Source organism: Manacus vitellinus, unplaced genomic scaffold, assembly GCF_001715985.3.
Source record: "Manacus vitellinus isolate BGI_N305 unplaced genomic scaffold, ASM171598v3 scaffold_20_pilon, whole genome shotgun sequence".
Lineage (NCBI taxonomy): Eukaryota > Metazoa > Chordata > Aves > Passeriformes > Pipridae > Manacus > Manacus vitellinus.
The window spans coordinates 1,683,464-1,698,774 of NW_021939471.1; the positions used below are offsets into that span (position 1 = coordinate 1,683,464).

The following is a 15,311-nucleotide window of genomic DNA, read 5'->3' on the forward strand; positions in this document are numbered from 1 at the left end:
TCATAGCTCGGCTTTTTATTTTTGGTCCATGTTGTGTGCATTTTCCTTTTGTTTAGCTTCATGTTGTGTTTTCTTTTGTTTGTTTTCTCATGACTAGACTGCTTCTTTGTCAAAGATTCCTGCCTCAAAGTCTAGAGCAAAGTCATTGCTTCCTCCAAGACCCAGCTCAGCTTGCTCATTAACCACTAAAAGGGCCACTATTCTCGATACAGACAGTTACTATGTTCAGCCCTCCTCAGCAGGCCCAAGAGACCCAAAAACAGATGCTAAGGTAAGGTTAGCAGAGTTTGGAGAGAGAGGTCGGAGATTGTAGGTAAACTCCATGGATCATATTTTCTACCCACTGAATTTGAGTAATTCTTTGTGAAGCTTACGTGGGATTACTTACATCCAGTGGCAGGAAAACTGATTATCAGGCTACAAGACCTGTACTAGAAAATGGATAAAAACGAAGGAGATTCATCAGAGGAAACAGAAGTGACAAAAGTTATAACTAGAAAGACATATCTTCTTTCTGTGGATGATATGGATGCTGCTTTATTGACTGCTAAGAAGTTACACCCGTTTTCATGTGAGTAAGTGGTAAAGAACAGCAGGACTGATTTGCCTTCCAATTTTAAAAAAAATGTAATTTTCAACCAATTAATATTCTTTGAAATCTAATTCAGTCCCCAGTGTAGGAGGGAACAGTTCTAATCACCAGCAATAAGGGCAGAATCCAAATGCTCTAGGAATCAAATTTAGTCAATGCATAGGACTTTGTTGAAGAAGTTGCAGGACATGTTTGGCAGTCCATCACACCTTCCCTGTGCTTACATTTCACTTGTGTTTGAAATCTACATTATGCTGATTGACTATCCCCATTTAAAAATTGTTTTCACTGTTGACTTCCATTTTCTTTGTAATACAGTGCTTGCTGTGTCTTTTACTGATTGGGATCATCATCATTTGTTTTTGGGAGGAATATCTGCTTATGCAAGGCTGTCTTTGGCTGCCCATCCCCTAAGTTCAAAAATATTCTAATATACATGTCCATTGCTCTAATGGTAAAGAGAGGTTTACTTTGCCATGGTAAAGAGAAGGTATGCACTGATTTCAAAAAGTAATAATTTTAGTACAGAAGGAAATAAAACACTAGGATTGATAATGCTGCACCAAAAAAAAAAAGGTGTAGCTAAAAATTTTTCTCCAAAAAAAAATTACAAGTTAGTGTTAGTTTTCAAAAATGAAAAAATCACACAACACCCAACAAGCTACCATGGAGTGTATTCTGGGCACACATAGTGCAGTTACTTTGCAGGTAAACACACATAGGAATTTCACACTTGAGCTTAAGAGAATTCTTTTACTTTGAACTTGAATTTGCATTAAAAGCAAACCTTTGGGTAGCTCAGAAATGACTGTCAGGTGTTTCCATGCAGTAAAGAAGCACCAAGGAGCAAAGCAGAGCATGGAAGGGGACTGGGTCCCCACAGGTTCCTGTGTGAGGAGTAAACTGAGCCCATAGGGTGAAGTTTCGCTCTCTGTATATAGACTGAGAGAAATCACAGCCCACAGAGTGAGTTTTGAAAATTAAACCTCCCTTTTCTATTTTACTGCCATCAGGATGGAGTAAGCAAGAGTCCTGAGAAGCGTTCCTCTCTACCGAGACCTTCCTCTATCCTTCCTCCTCGACGAGGTGCATCAGGAGACCGAGACAGAGAGGAGAACTCTCTCTCCCTCACAGCTTCTCTTTCCTCTTCAGTACGACGGACCACCCGTATGTTTTTTTGCATATTAACCTTCTCCTCCTGTTGCGGGTGTCTCCACCATTGTTACATTTGTCACATTGCCATAGCAGGATGTGTGCCTACCTTTGACACTGAGGGGCAGGTCTAGGGTGTGCTGTTGGAAATCAGAGCCCCACAGGCTGGTTTTGTTCAGATACCAAGTGCCTGAAACTGGGGACGGGATACCCCTGCGATGCCCAGAGCCAGGACTGCTGCCCATACTAGTAGGAGATGCCTTTGCAACGAGCACAGAGCTGGGCACAGTATTTAACATGCAGCATTTACAAACAGCAGCAAGAAGTAATGAGTCAAAACTGAAGAAGGCAACACAGAATATTCTGAGGGATCTTGGAAAACCGAACATGATAGTTACAGTCGTTAGTTTGCTGTTTCCCAGTAGTTACCTTCCTGTACTCTCATCCTAGGATGAAATCTCTGCTGAGAATTGAATGTTAGCTAGTGGAGTGACTCACTGGCGGGAGCTGGGATAGTGAACCAGCTAGGTCCTTTTATGAGGACCAAAGATACCAGATCACAAGTGAAAAGGAATTACAGGTCAAAGAGAATTTTACCAAAACCCCCAGAATTTTCAGCTAGATTTGCATTCAGCCCAGGCCTCAGAACTCACATGTGGCTTCCTGCTTTCCAATAAGAATTCCTCTGTTTTCTGTCTTTAGAAACCAATGCAACCCTTTTTAATACAGCTTAAGGGAAGTAGATTATTAAATTCTTCAAAAAAAAGTCCTTTGAAATTCTTGTGTGATGCTCCAAGAGTAAAACAGAGACCCTTTGTAAGCACAGTGCCCCCCAGCTGCCACAGCAGCCCATTCTTCTGACTGAGAGTGAGGGGCCATTGAGTGTTTGCCAATGTAGTAAAGGGCTGAGGAAAGAAAAATAAATATACCAAAGCTGCAAGGAGGTGGGGAAAAAAATTAATTCCCTGTCTGTCTCAGTTAGTATAGTGAGAGGCTTTAGGGTTGGTTTGGAAAGAAAAAAAATGTTCAGGGAAACTGGAGCTGAGGGAAGTATGTTCAGTGTATCTAATGAATAGTGTAGAGCAAAGAGTGTCCCCAGACCCCAGGGGCAACAGTGTGTTAGGTTTGGGCCACCATCATTGCATAAACAGAACAGTTAGAAAATACTTTAAATAAGAATTTGCGTAGTCCCACTGGATGCTTTAGAGAGGCCCAGTGGATGTATAATTCCTGCACATCTTAAGGTGAACTATAACATGCTCCCATTTGGCGTTGAGGTTCCCAGGCCTGAGGGGTTGCTCTGGTCCTTCTCTCCCTCAGTATTCTCAGCGAAGCTTTACTTTAAGCAGCAATGGAGATATCTCAGCTTTTGTTTATTTATATTTGAGAGTTAGGAGCAGAGCTGGCTGCAGAAAGCACAACTAAACTGATCCTTCTACTCAGTGAAAAGGACTGGCAATGCCATAAACACTGAATGAAGCTGCTACAAAATGATATAGTTGTTTGGGGTTTTTTGACTTGCATGCAGATGTATCTAGAATCTAATTTTATAAAGGTTGCCTCCTGTAATGGCTTTCTTTCACTGCACTAATGAAAACCAGCGACTGAATGTGAAGACATCTGCCTATCCACACAGCAGAGCTGTGGCTTGTGCTCAGCTGAATGCCCACCCAGGGTTCAGCTGCAGATTACCAGCAGTGGCATGTGACCAGCAGCAGCCAGGCACTCAGAGCCTTTAGTTCCAGGAATACCATCAGAATTTTTCCCACTTTCTCTTTTGATGCCCAAATCCACTGAAATTGGTGACAGCATTCTCACTGGCTAGTCAGGTTGTTGATCGGATGAAGTCCCAAAGGTTAGATTCCAAGGGTGCTTCTTATCCTTTCCCCAAAATGGAAGTAAGTGTGATGTTGTGCCTCATTTAGCAAGCTTTGCAGGAAGCATAGGTGTTGTGGGAAGCAGCTATGTTACAGAATGGAGAGCTCAGTCACTGTTGGGGGGCAATGGCTCAACCTCTCAAGGCAGGGTAACTCCTGGCAGGTTGATTAGCAAAGGAAGGCACAGAGACAGACATACAGGCTGCTGTTCTTGCTTGGCACGCAGGAACGATCTTGGGAGTACAAAGGGAAGAAGAGATGTATTTCTGTGCCCCTAATGCTGTTTTTCTTTCTTTCATGTAGGATCAGAGCCAATTCGTAGCAGAACAGGAAAAAGTGGAACTTCTACCCCCACTACTCCTGGCTCCACTGCCATCACTCCAGGGACACCACCAAGCTATGCCTCCCGTACCCCAGGCACCCCAGGGACACCCAGCTACTCCAGAACCCCCCACACTCCTGGGACCCCCAAATCTGCAATACTGGTACCTACTGAGAAAAAAGTTGCCATAATTCGCACTCCTCCTAAATCTCCAGCCACTCCAAAGCAGCTACGAGTTATTAACCAGCCTCTACCTGACCTCAAGAATGTCAGGTCCAAAATTGGATCAACGGATAATATCAAATACCAGCCTAAAGGAGGGCAGGTATGGATTCCACTCATTATGTTCATCCATGTGCAGTTAATCTTATGTGTGCAACTCTGGGATAGGTATGGGATACAAGCCATTTTGAGTCACCTTGCAAAGCTGCTTCTATTGTCCATATGCCTTGATTGTTTAGGTAATGTTAAATGGCATGGACAAAGGCAATCTTCAGAAAGCATTTTGTGACCTGAAAACTAACAGTGCCTCATTGAGATCAGCTGAAAAAAATTCAAACAAGAGTTTGAACTCCATGCCATGGATACATTTCAGCCTGAGTCTCTGCAGTTGCTGCTTACTTAGTCTTCCTCAGTACCAGCAAATAAAAGACTTGGTTTAATTTAAGCAAGTTGAAAAGCAACCCAGATAGATGTGAGCAGGATCACATAGCACCATTGCTCTTTACTGTGCCATTTTATATGACATGTGCATTGTGTTGAAGTTAAGGAGGGTTGCAGTAAAGATGGTGGAAGGAGGCAGACTTAACTGTTCTTCTTGCTGCAGGGTTTGAATAAGCAGGAATAGGGCTTAAACTGTATAAACTAGAGGGTGTTTATAAGAAAACTGTACACATAAGAATGTGTAATAAGACAGATCAGGATTTTCTTTTCTCACCTTCTGAAAGAACAGGAATTCTGTGACATCTTGATGTGATTAAAGCTGAAAAAAGAGGTAATTTCATACCTTGCAGTCGTGCAATGAAGCACATTGTCCTGAGGATTGCTTTCAGCTAAAGACTGAACATGTGTGTGGTGGCAAAATCCAAGGATCTCAGAATGCCTTGGGTTGGAGGTGACTTTGATGCCAATTTTGCCCCCAAAAAGGCGCAGAGAACTGCTCAGAGACAAGAGTTAGTCTTTAAGCAGCGAGGTATATTTATTAGGCAACGTTGGAGAGCAGCCAGCTCGTGCTGGACAAACTGCTCTGTCTCTCAAGTGAATTTACAGGTTTTTATACCATTTCTACAGGTGATTGCAACATGTTCACATACATATTCATATAATTGCAACATCTAATTAGAATATTCATAATAGGCAGAGTCTAGGCGGACTCAGGGGCATAGTCTTCAATCTGGGGAGAATTCTCAGGAGGGTCGTTCCTGTTTCTTCATCCTCTGGGGGTCGTATTTACTCCTCTTCCTCAGCTGAACTTTTCAACTTTCTTGATTTTGGCAGACTTCATGGTGAATTTTGCAAGATTCTTGGACTCAAGCCCCACTTTGCCCCCTTATCTTACTTAGGTTGGATGTGTGTGCATTCTTTCAGTGTACAGTACCACCTAATCTCTATCTCTAGGTTCTGGCAGTGCATCTTAGCTAAGTATTGGCAAAGTTCTTTGTGCTCTTGTTTATACTTACATTCCTATGTTCTACTTATATTCCTTTATTCTCCTTAGTAAACCTATATTCTGACTTATATTCTGATTTTAACTCTCTACCTGTTTTCTAGGCTTTGTCTGGCTTCAACTTTAAAGATAATCTAGTTCCAACTCCCTCCCATGGGGCCTTGAACACTTGAGGAATTGGGCATACACCACTTCTCTGGGTAGCCTGTGCCAGTAGTGCCTCACCACTGTCACCATCAAGAATTTCTTCCTAATATCCAGTCTAATCCTGCCCTCTGTCATTTTGAAGCCATTCCCCCTTGTCTTATCACTCCATGCCCTTGTCCAAACTCCCTCTCCAGCTCTTTTGTTGCCCCTTAAGGCAGTGGAAGGGGCTCTAAGGCCTCCCTGGAGCCTTCTTTTCTCCAGGTTGTTCTCCAGGCTGAACAACCCCAGATCTCTCAGCCTGTCTTTGGTAGCAGAGGTGCTTCAGCTCTTGGAGCATCTTCATGGCTCTCCTCTGTACTCATTTCAACAGGTCCATGTCCTTCCTGTGCTGGGAAGAGAGCTGGATGCAGCACTGTAGGTGGGGTCTCACAAGAGCGGAGTAGAGGGGCGGAGTTTCCTCTCTCAACCTCTTCTTTTGGTGCAGCCCATGACACAGCTGGTTTCTGGGCTGTGCATGCACACAGCCCGGGCATGTCCAGCTCTCATCCACCAGCATCCCCAAGTCCTTGTTGGCAGGGACTCAATCCATTCTCTGCCCAACCTGTATTTGTGCTTGGGATTATCCCGACCCTGGAGCAGGACCTTGAACCTGGCCTTGCTGAAATCCTGTTACTACAGACAGAACTTGCCAAACTTTGGAAAGGGTAGTAAAGATACAGGCTTTTAACTAACCAGAAGCTTTTGGAGACTGAGGGAAGATCAGAGAGGGAGCACCATAAATCTTCCTGAGGTATGATGCTTATACCTTCTTCTGAAGAGTCTGTGCTTGATGCCCTGCCAAGCAGAGCTATAGCCAGAGCTGGAATAGTCTTCCCTCATTTTTGGGCAATGCAGAAGTGCTAACACAGATGGCATTAAAAGCCAAAATCATGCCCAAGCAATTTGTCTTTCTATTTGGAAGGACTGTTACTCTGGCTTACAGGATGAAGAAATGCGTTCTATTAATATTTAAAGATTTCTGAACCCAAATATATAACCTGAAAAAAATCCTGTTTTATTTAGAAACAAAGAGGCTGAAGGAGGAAAAAGACTTAGCAACAGCTTACCAACATTTATGCTAAAAATATGGGCAACTGAGTCTTGTGGATGTGTTGATGTATTTTTTGTAAGGAATACCTGTGTATTTCATATTGATTCTGGACAGAACCCTATGACAAAAACACCCGGAACCCTCAGCTCCCTTTTACTTCCCTAGGATTGCTGAGTGAGAGCAGTGGCAATGTGAGTGCTGTATGAAAAGTTCACTTCTCAGGCTCCTCTAGGGACAGGACAGCAGGGTGAATAACATGCTCTCCATTCAGCTGTCCTGAAAACGAGACATTCCAGAAGCTGGGTTGCACAGTGTTTCCTATATTGCATGAGTTTGGGAATTCATAGTGGAACTTAGAGAACAGTGAGGTTTGCCTAATGCTGTCTCAAAAAAAATAATAAATTGGATAAAAGTTAACATTGCAGCCCTGTGCCTGCTGCAGGTCTTCCAGAGAACAGGCTTGTCTTTTAAACAGTAAGGTATCTCTGAGGCGTTGATCCTGTTTTCATGGTAAATTAACACATTCAGTGCTTTCCAGGATTTGGACAGTAGCCAGTTACTCATAAAATCAAGAAGATAATGCCTCAGCAAAGGTGGTTCTGCCTGTATTTTGAACAGGTGTCGGTGTAATTATTTTGTATGGGAGCTCCTCTCCTGTTTGACATATTGTGTAGCAGATGGTCACAGTGCAGGGGCTCCAGGAACACAAGTGCAGACTGAGCTTCTGGATTAGCATTCCTGATAACAGGCCCAGCTGCTGGACAGGGGGCCAAAACCAGCACCGTGGTAGTCTGTCCTCCTCCTCCCTGGTACTCTCTCTGGACCGGAACAGCCGTACAAGACCAGGGAGCCACAGCGGGTTGTATTTCTTTGTTCACACCATGCCTAGACAGCTACATTTCCTTAGCAGTTCTAAAGAATTGCACAATGTTTGCTCGGCAGTGAAGGATGGCACAGCAGCTGGCACTTCTCTCCTGCAGGTATCGCCAGGGGTATCTCCTGAGTGGACACAATGTCTCTGAAGTTAAAGCATTTTTTAGTTCCAGTGGCCACTGAGCCGTGGGTTGGGCAAAGAGAGACCCACTGAGTTTTTCCTTTATGTCTCATTTATGCCATAGTTGCTCAGTCTAGACAAGAGGTTTTAGGATAATTCTTCTCTGGTTTCTGCAGTTGGATTTTATAGGGTCTGTGAGAGGAACACATGAAAGCTAATTTCATTTCCTTGTGTCTGCTTCTTTAACGTCTGGTAGCAAATATTGCCCTGGCTGAAATGAGCTGTTCTTGGCTATCTGCTTTTAGTGTTGATACATGAAAAAAACAAAAAGCTGCTTTATAACCTGGACTGGAATTGCTGATAGCAATAACCACAGGAAAAACAAGCAGACAAAAAGCCAGCATATATCTAGACAAGTACATAAACATGACATGTAAATCACTAAAGAAATACAGATATGCAGCCCAGAAATGTCATTTGGAGACAGACTATTGTTTTAGCAGAGGCATATCTGAACCTGGCACAAGGGCTTTTCTTAACTTTGAGCTGTCCTAGAGAAAGCTGCACTCTGAAACCTCCAGAGGCTGAGGTGCAGAACTGAAGAAGCAGGGGATTTTTGAATGCTAAATGAATCAAGAAGTGCAGTGCTTCAGCCTTGAATTTCATCAAAAGCTCGTTAGACAGACTGATTTTACTTCAGCTCTGACTTGTCAGCCACAGAAACAAAAGGTGAGCAATTGTTCCACCTGACAGGGGTGGGGGGAGTTGGTAGTATGAAGCACATGCTTCTAGGGGAAGAAGCAAGCTAACTCTGCACTGCATTAAGCTCCTACTAGGAATAGATGGCTTGAGATGTGTTTAATTGGTATTCTGCAGTCTGGAGAAATGAGGGCTTCTCTGCTCTGTGATGCAGCCAGTAGGTGGTTGTCTGGTTTTCTCTTCACAGTAGAGTATGGTGAAATGTATAATTCTTGGCAGAGCTCAGAGGCGACTTGCTCATGGGTATGTCTGCTGGGCTTCAGATGGATTTTCACACTGCATCAGCTGTGGAGGAAATGCTGTGCTTTCAAAAGTAACCCATTTGCATCTGTTATTTCTCAGACAGCCCAAGGGAAGCATGGGGGAAGGGGCTGGAAATCCGTTTCAGATGTCAGGACTGGTTGGGGTTCATTTTTTTGGTTCAGATATTTTTCTCTTCTTGAAGTTCTGTCTATGAATGGGGTTTGAACCATATTGGAATACAAAATTCCACTAATTGAGTCTTTTCATTATTGACAAGTATTTATAAAGCATCATAGACCATCAACTGAAGATAAAGCCAACCTAGATTTGTTTTAATTTACTCATAAAATACATATGTAAAATCTTAGCCATGGGCAAGAGCTTCAGTGGATGAGAAGCAGCAAAACTTTGTCAAAGTGAATGGAGCTGTACAGAGTATGTCATGCATAACCTTTAAAATATCACTAGCTACAGTGACAGCCAGGAACTCTTTAAGAAGTAAGATGAGACGTAAAAAAATGAAACACCTGAGCCATGTTGAAGAATTAAGTGTTCCCTGAAGGTTTTTAGGAAGATTAAGAACTTCACCATCTTCTCTGAACTGTAGAGAACAAAGTGCAATTAGTCATGGGTCAAAAAGTTTGAACAACTACCAAACACTGTTCATTAGACCCTCTTCAGTAGACCCTTTTCAGAAGCCACAAGAATTTTGGGAAGGAGAACAGGCATCTGTGTAAGACGATAAAACAGACTGGCACGGGGAAGATATCTCGGACCTGGGCAGAGTGAGGTTTGGGTGGGTATCTGTTGTAGTCTTTGCACAATTTTTTGTTAGCTTCAAAATCAGTTTGGATGGCAGGAGAGTTTCCCCCCCAAAACCTCCTCACATCCCCATCACCACAATTTACAACCCAGTCTGGAGAGAACAGTAGACTTCTTGCGTGTTCCTTGCCTCAACAACAGCCTACCAGGATGCAGAGTCAGTGCAGGGACAGTGCTTTCCAGGATTTGGACAGTTCTGGGGCACCAGAACTGAGCATGTCCTGGAGAAATGCAACTCAGAACTGAGTAATTTCCTCTTGAGGTGGCATCTTATAAACGCTCCTCCTCCTGTTTCATGTGTCTTTGCGCCACGTTATGATCACTGATGACTGCCCAAAAATTAATCTGAGCGTCTAGGTTGCATACTCTTGGTGCACTGGCTGGTGAAGGGTGTCCTGAAAGATGGTGGAGAATAAGGCCTAGCAAGAAGTGCAGTCTCAGCTGTTGCTGGGTTCCTTCTCCCATCTCCTTCTGGCACAATCATGTGGGGTTTTTCCAGTCCATTATGATTTTTGAGGCATAGCTGAGCCAAAACCATTTTGGCCCGAGTTAAGAGAATGTCCCTGAGAGGGCCAAGTTTGGTGCCTTCCCCAACCAGAGGCACAGGAGGCAAATGTACAGAGAGGTGTGGACAATATGTAACATGGCTGTTGTTATGGTAGCTAGTGAGAGACTGGGGGGAAATTGTTCCCACACTGTTGGCTGTACTGACTGGAATAAGTTTGTGCATTTGTCAAGTCAGCAATTCAAAATTGTAAAATAAATTTATCTCTGTCAGTCTGGGTTTTTTTTTTTCCTTTGCACATTCCCAGTTTTGGGGATTTGCAAGACATTTGAAGGAATTTATTCTGGACTGAAAATTAGACACTGATTCATATCTTGTTAATTGCAGATCTACAAATGCCAAGAGAAGTTACGAGTTTCAGGTACACCTTCGAAACTCTGCCACAGCTTATAACCTTAATCTTCAAGTTTTCAAAATTTAGAATTTTGGCTGATAATTGCATATTGGACAGCAGTAACATCTTGCAGCTCCTGTGTTCAGACTGCACTCATTTAATGGAAGGTTTACCTGAGTACAGTCTGTATAGTTAAGCCTTGAATTATTCTGGATAAAAACCTAGATCTTCTTCCTGACTTATATTTTAGAAAAACGAAGCAATCGCTGCCAGGCTTTAGGAGGTTTCAGATCTGACATTCAGTTGGCAACAGCCACAGAGAACATCACTGCTCTGCCTCAACCATCTGTAAAACGTGCATCATGCCCTTGAGGGCAAACTGTGAACCACAGTCAGGAGGGTCACGAGCAGTCTTGTATGGCTCTGGTCACTAACAAAGCTTCCACTGACGGCAGGAGCCACAAAGCTGATGCTTCTCCCTCTTCTGAAAGCAGTTAGGAGCGGTGTCCTGACTGCTGCTAGTCAGATGAGGTGTGTTCAGTCTGTCCAGCTAGAACTGAAGGTACCACTTCCTGGACAATTCAGTATTTTCCACCAACTACATTTGGCATCTTAAGCAACCAGTTTCAACTCTTAGCTGGCTCATCTTAGAAGAGTCAAATCTTAGCCATGACATACCATGGATTGTTGTTCTCTCGTTAATAACAAGGGGAGAAGCTGTATTTTTTTCCTAGAGTAAATGGAAATTACCAGGATATAAATGCCTGTGAAAATCTGAGGCATCCCAGCAGCAAGCTCAGCAAAGGAGGCGTTTTCAGCTGAGCTCCAACTAGTCTAGATTTGAGAAATAAAACGAGGAGGGTTGTTCTTTTGGAAAAAAATGTTCAGGCATAGTGTAATCTGGATCAGAGCTGTTTCTCATATAATAGTGTTACTGTTCTGTCTTGCATAGAAAGGTGAGAAGAAGTTTGTTTTGTTAGATGGGAAAGGGCAGGAAAGAAAAGGATGGAAACCTTGGTTTTTATATTGGAAATTTGGATTTGAACAATGAGAAGAGATGCTAAGGGACATATCTGCTGAGCGTTAGGAAAGCCAGCCTGCGTGAAGGATGATTGCAAGATATTTTTGAACTTGAACTGAACAACCTAATTGTCTCCATTAGTCTGAAGTAAAGAAATACCAGACATAGTGACTCAAAACTCATCCCTTCTCAAAGATAAGGAATCTGATTTGAAAGCCATGCTACCTAATGCTCAGCAGTTGATATTGGAAGCTATTAGTACTCTTTCCATGAGTAGGGACTGTTGTGTCTAAAATTGAAGTATCAAACTCTGTAGTTTAGCAAAATCTGATGTTTGTTTGTTTATTTTTTTGTTGAAGGGAATACTAAACCAAGGATCCTCTGTTTTAGCTGAATTAATTTTCTTTTATTTGGTGTGCGGGAATCTTCAGTAATTTTTACCATTCTTTTTATCAGCTCCCCAGCCTTAGTGAGGAGTGAGATCGTTTATTGACTGTAAACTCTTTGGCATGGAAAATGGTCATTTCACTTTATACTTCTCAGCATAATAATGCAAAAGCTTTCAGTGTTTCTCTACAGGCCTTTTCTCCCTTTATTGGTAGGGATGATACATGTAATGTACAGTACATTATTTTGCCTGTGCTATGTCCAGCACAGCCTTTTATTTTGAATTTCAGTAGCCTATGGGCTGGCAGCCTCACTGGGGTGTGTATCCACAAATTCCAGGAGTGCAAAGGCTGGACATGATCACGAGCTCTGTCTATAGGTGTGGAAAGTCTGAGGCACAGTCTTCCTCTTCAAGGACTTTGCTCGGCCAATTAAATACTCTTCCCCTCCCTTTTCTCTACCTGTAGCCTCTGCCAGGAGTATGAAGACTGTAGTATCATCTGTCCTTGGCAGCTTATAGATTTGGAAGCACTTGGAACTGCCTCTTGATTCTAATCAGGCTTTAACCCTAACTTTGCTTGCTGTGTGAGACAAATTCTTGTCTCAATCAATCCTTGTGTTAACAGGAGACCAAACACTGAAATAATGTCTAGCTCCTGGGATACAGCTCTGTCAAATTGCTGTGGTAAATAGAAGGAACCTGCCCTTTTTGATAAGTTGCTAGGAGTCTGGGAGCTTTTTGCAGTGTCACAGCTCGACAGCATGTTCAAACAGCAAGTGAAGTCAAGCTAGAGTATTTTTAAATGCTTTAGGCAGAGTGTTTGTGGTAGAGCTTCTCAGAGGCCCTAATTGCAAGGCAGGGAGAACATAAATCATCAGCTTCTTGGAAATTATATTCAGAGCCTGTAATTTCGTCAGCATCACAATTTTAGTTCTTCAAATATCTCTGTTTTGCTGTGTACCAATGTAGTATGCCATAGAAGGGAAGCTGTTTATGGATTCTCTGCTCGGATTCCAGTAAGTTAGGGGCTTTTCCTTTTGCTGTGAAAAGCAGCTGAACTGAGTGATTCTAGGCAGCAATGGAACATAACTCTTTCTCTTGCATAAGCAGCTTTTAGTCATTGATGTTGTCTTTAGCAGCGAGGCACAACTGAAATAAATACTCTGTGGCATTTCTCTGCCTTCCCCTCAGTGTTTCTACAAATTTCTGCTCATTGTGAACCCAGTAGTGCAGTACTGAGAGAGGAGGACCTTGAGCAGGCCCTTGGACTGTCAACTGTTGTATATAGAGACTTTGAACTCCAAATTCACTTTCTATTAACAGGGGACATATATCTAACTGTGAGATTCACAGTATTGCCAACCTGTCGTCTTCTTCTCAGGCCAGCCACCTTAACCCAGAAGCATCCTCTCTGGTCTAGTGTAGATGTTGCCCTTGGACCACAGCCCCTAGCTATTACGATTGCCAGTCAGGGCCACTGTATACAGGAAACTAATTAGTTTACCCTGCAGAGTGCAGAGCAAGATATCACTCATTTAGAGAAACACTTGGTTTCCTCTCAGGCTACCCATAAATGCCCTGCCTTGCCCAGAGCTCTGAGAGGCAGCGTGCAAGCAGCACAGGAGGTGTTGGGACACAGTGTCTCGGTCTTGCTGGGGGCTCTCTAGAAGCAGTGTGGGTCAGTGAGGCCATACTGGTTGCACACTGGCACATAGTCTGCCCTGGGCTTCAGTTCTGGACCATTGCTGTGGAGTCATCAGAGGACAGAGTAGGGGGAAGGTCTGTCACACTTTCAGGGCTCCACACAGAAGCCAGTTTTCTCTTGAGCAATATGGTTTTGTAGAATAAACACAGCATTGCCTGTAAGGCTTTATTTTTCCACTGTGGTTTAATTTCATACATTTATGACATGCTGAGGAACCTCATCTTGGTCTTGATCAAAATACTGACTTCCAGGCCGTGTCCAGCATACCTGTGCAAACCAGGATCAGATCAGAAGAGAATGTACCCATTTCAGACTAGCAGGTCAGAACAAGAGTTATTGTCAGGACATTATCTTGTTGGGATGTGAATGGAAAGCAGTCCTGTTTCTACCAAAGACTAAAACGTTCCCTTTCCTGAATGAGAGCATGAGCAGGCTTGATCTGTCATTTAACTTGCAGTAAAATTGAAGTGCCTATATGTATATCCCTACCACACCTCCACCCTCACACAAGATGTACATAACATTCAGAACATGGAGACCTTGCCGGTGAGTTGCATTGATTGTGTTGTCTCTGTTGCAGGCAGCTGCATCATGTAATTCCTTTCATCAAGTGCCATCATAAAAGTTTCCCATTTTCTTGTTGTAGCTCTGTTCCCTTGGGAGGGCAGTTCCCAGAGTCTCCCTGCTCTGATAGTTACAAATTTCCCTCCAGATTCCAGCTTAAAATAATTCCCAGTCAGTTTACATTCTTTGTTTGCAAGCCAAAGTTTTTCTTTCGCCTAAAGAGTTCCTGTCCTTCCCTGGTACTCTCCCTCTTCTGTTTACAATCGAATTTCTCAAAGGAAACAAAGCTTCTGCAGTCACACTGGCTGGCAGTGTCAGCCCTCCTCAGCAGCTTTGGAATTTGAACCAGTGCTGGCAAGGGAGCAGTGGTGAGAAACACAGGCAGTCCCTCCACGCTGAGTGATAGTTGTTGACTGGGTACAAAGTGGAAACTCAGCATAACACTGTCATTGGGGTAAAGGCAGTGATAACTCAGCCCTTCTCCACAGAGACAAACAGTTGGCTGGTTGTGTATTAGCTTCTGTTTGCCCAGTCAGGCAGACCTGGGAGAAAGCTTGGGAGATACTGCTGGCAAGAGGGGATAGGCCTTGCTGAATTATATAGGATTGAGGAATTAAGCAGTTTAAAAGCCTAATCTACAGGAAGCAAGGCTCCGTTCATTTGTAGAACACTTAGAGGCCAGTCATTATTTAAATATGTGCAGGAATATTGATATATTCCAGGAAAGGGAGAAACAGATCATCAGGGAAAACCTGGATCAGTGCAGTTCCCCCTTGTGCCAGATGACCAGTACAACACATCCACATCACTCAGCTCACTTCAGCCCTCAGCATAGGACATAAATGATACACAGGTCTCCTGCTTGCCCCGCTGCACAGGGGTATGTTTCACCCACTGAGAGGATAATTGCCATGGTTTGTCCTTCATATATCTGCTAGCCAGGTCCATGGGCCACAAGACTCATAAACTGTCAGACTCCTGGGTGCAAATCAACCTTTAGGCACTTGATCAAAGACACCCTCTCAACTTTTCACCTTGCTTTGGTTCCATTTTAAGCTACAGGCCCCCAG

At 43.3% G+C, this 15,311-nt stretch overlaps 1 protein-coding gene across 25 annotated transcripts in view; it reads left to right on the forward strand.

The window, feature by feature from the left end:
* The window catches only part of MAP2 (microtubule associated protein 2), a 220,986-nt gene that overhangs the window by 196,140 nt on the left and 9,535 nt on the right, over positions 1-15,311 (forward strand). For 18 of the 25 annotated variants that reach the window (XM_018071768.2, XM_018071773.2, XM_029959492.1 and 15 more), the window contains 3 exons: positions 98-271; positions 1,606-1,759; positions 3,925-4,268. In XM_018071768.2, the coding sequence (XP_017927257.1) occupies positions 98-271; positions 1,606-1,759; positions 3,925-4,268 (672 nt within the window). Of the gene's footprint in view, positions 1-97; positions 272-394; positions 455-1,605; positions 1,760-3,924; positions 4,269-15,311 lie in introns of those variants that run through there. The other 7 variants (XM_029959497.1, XM_029959501.1, XM_029959498.1 and 4 more) reach the window with 2 other exon arrangements.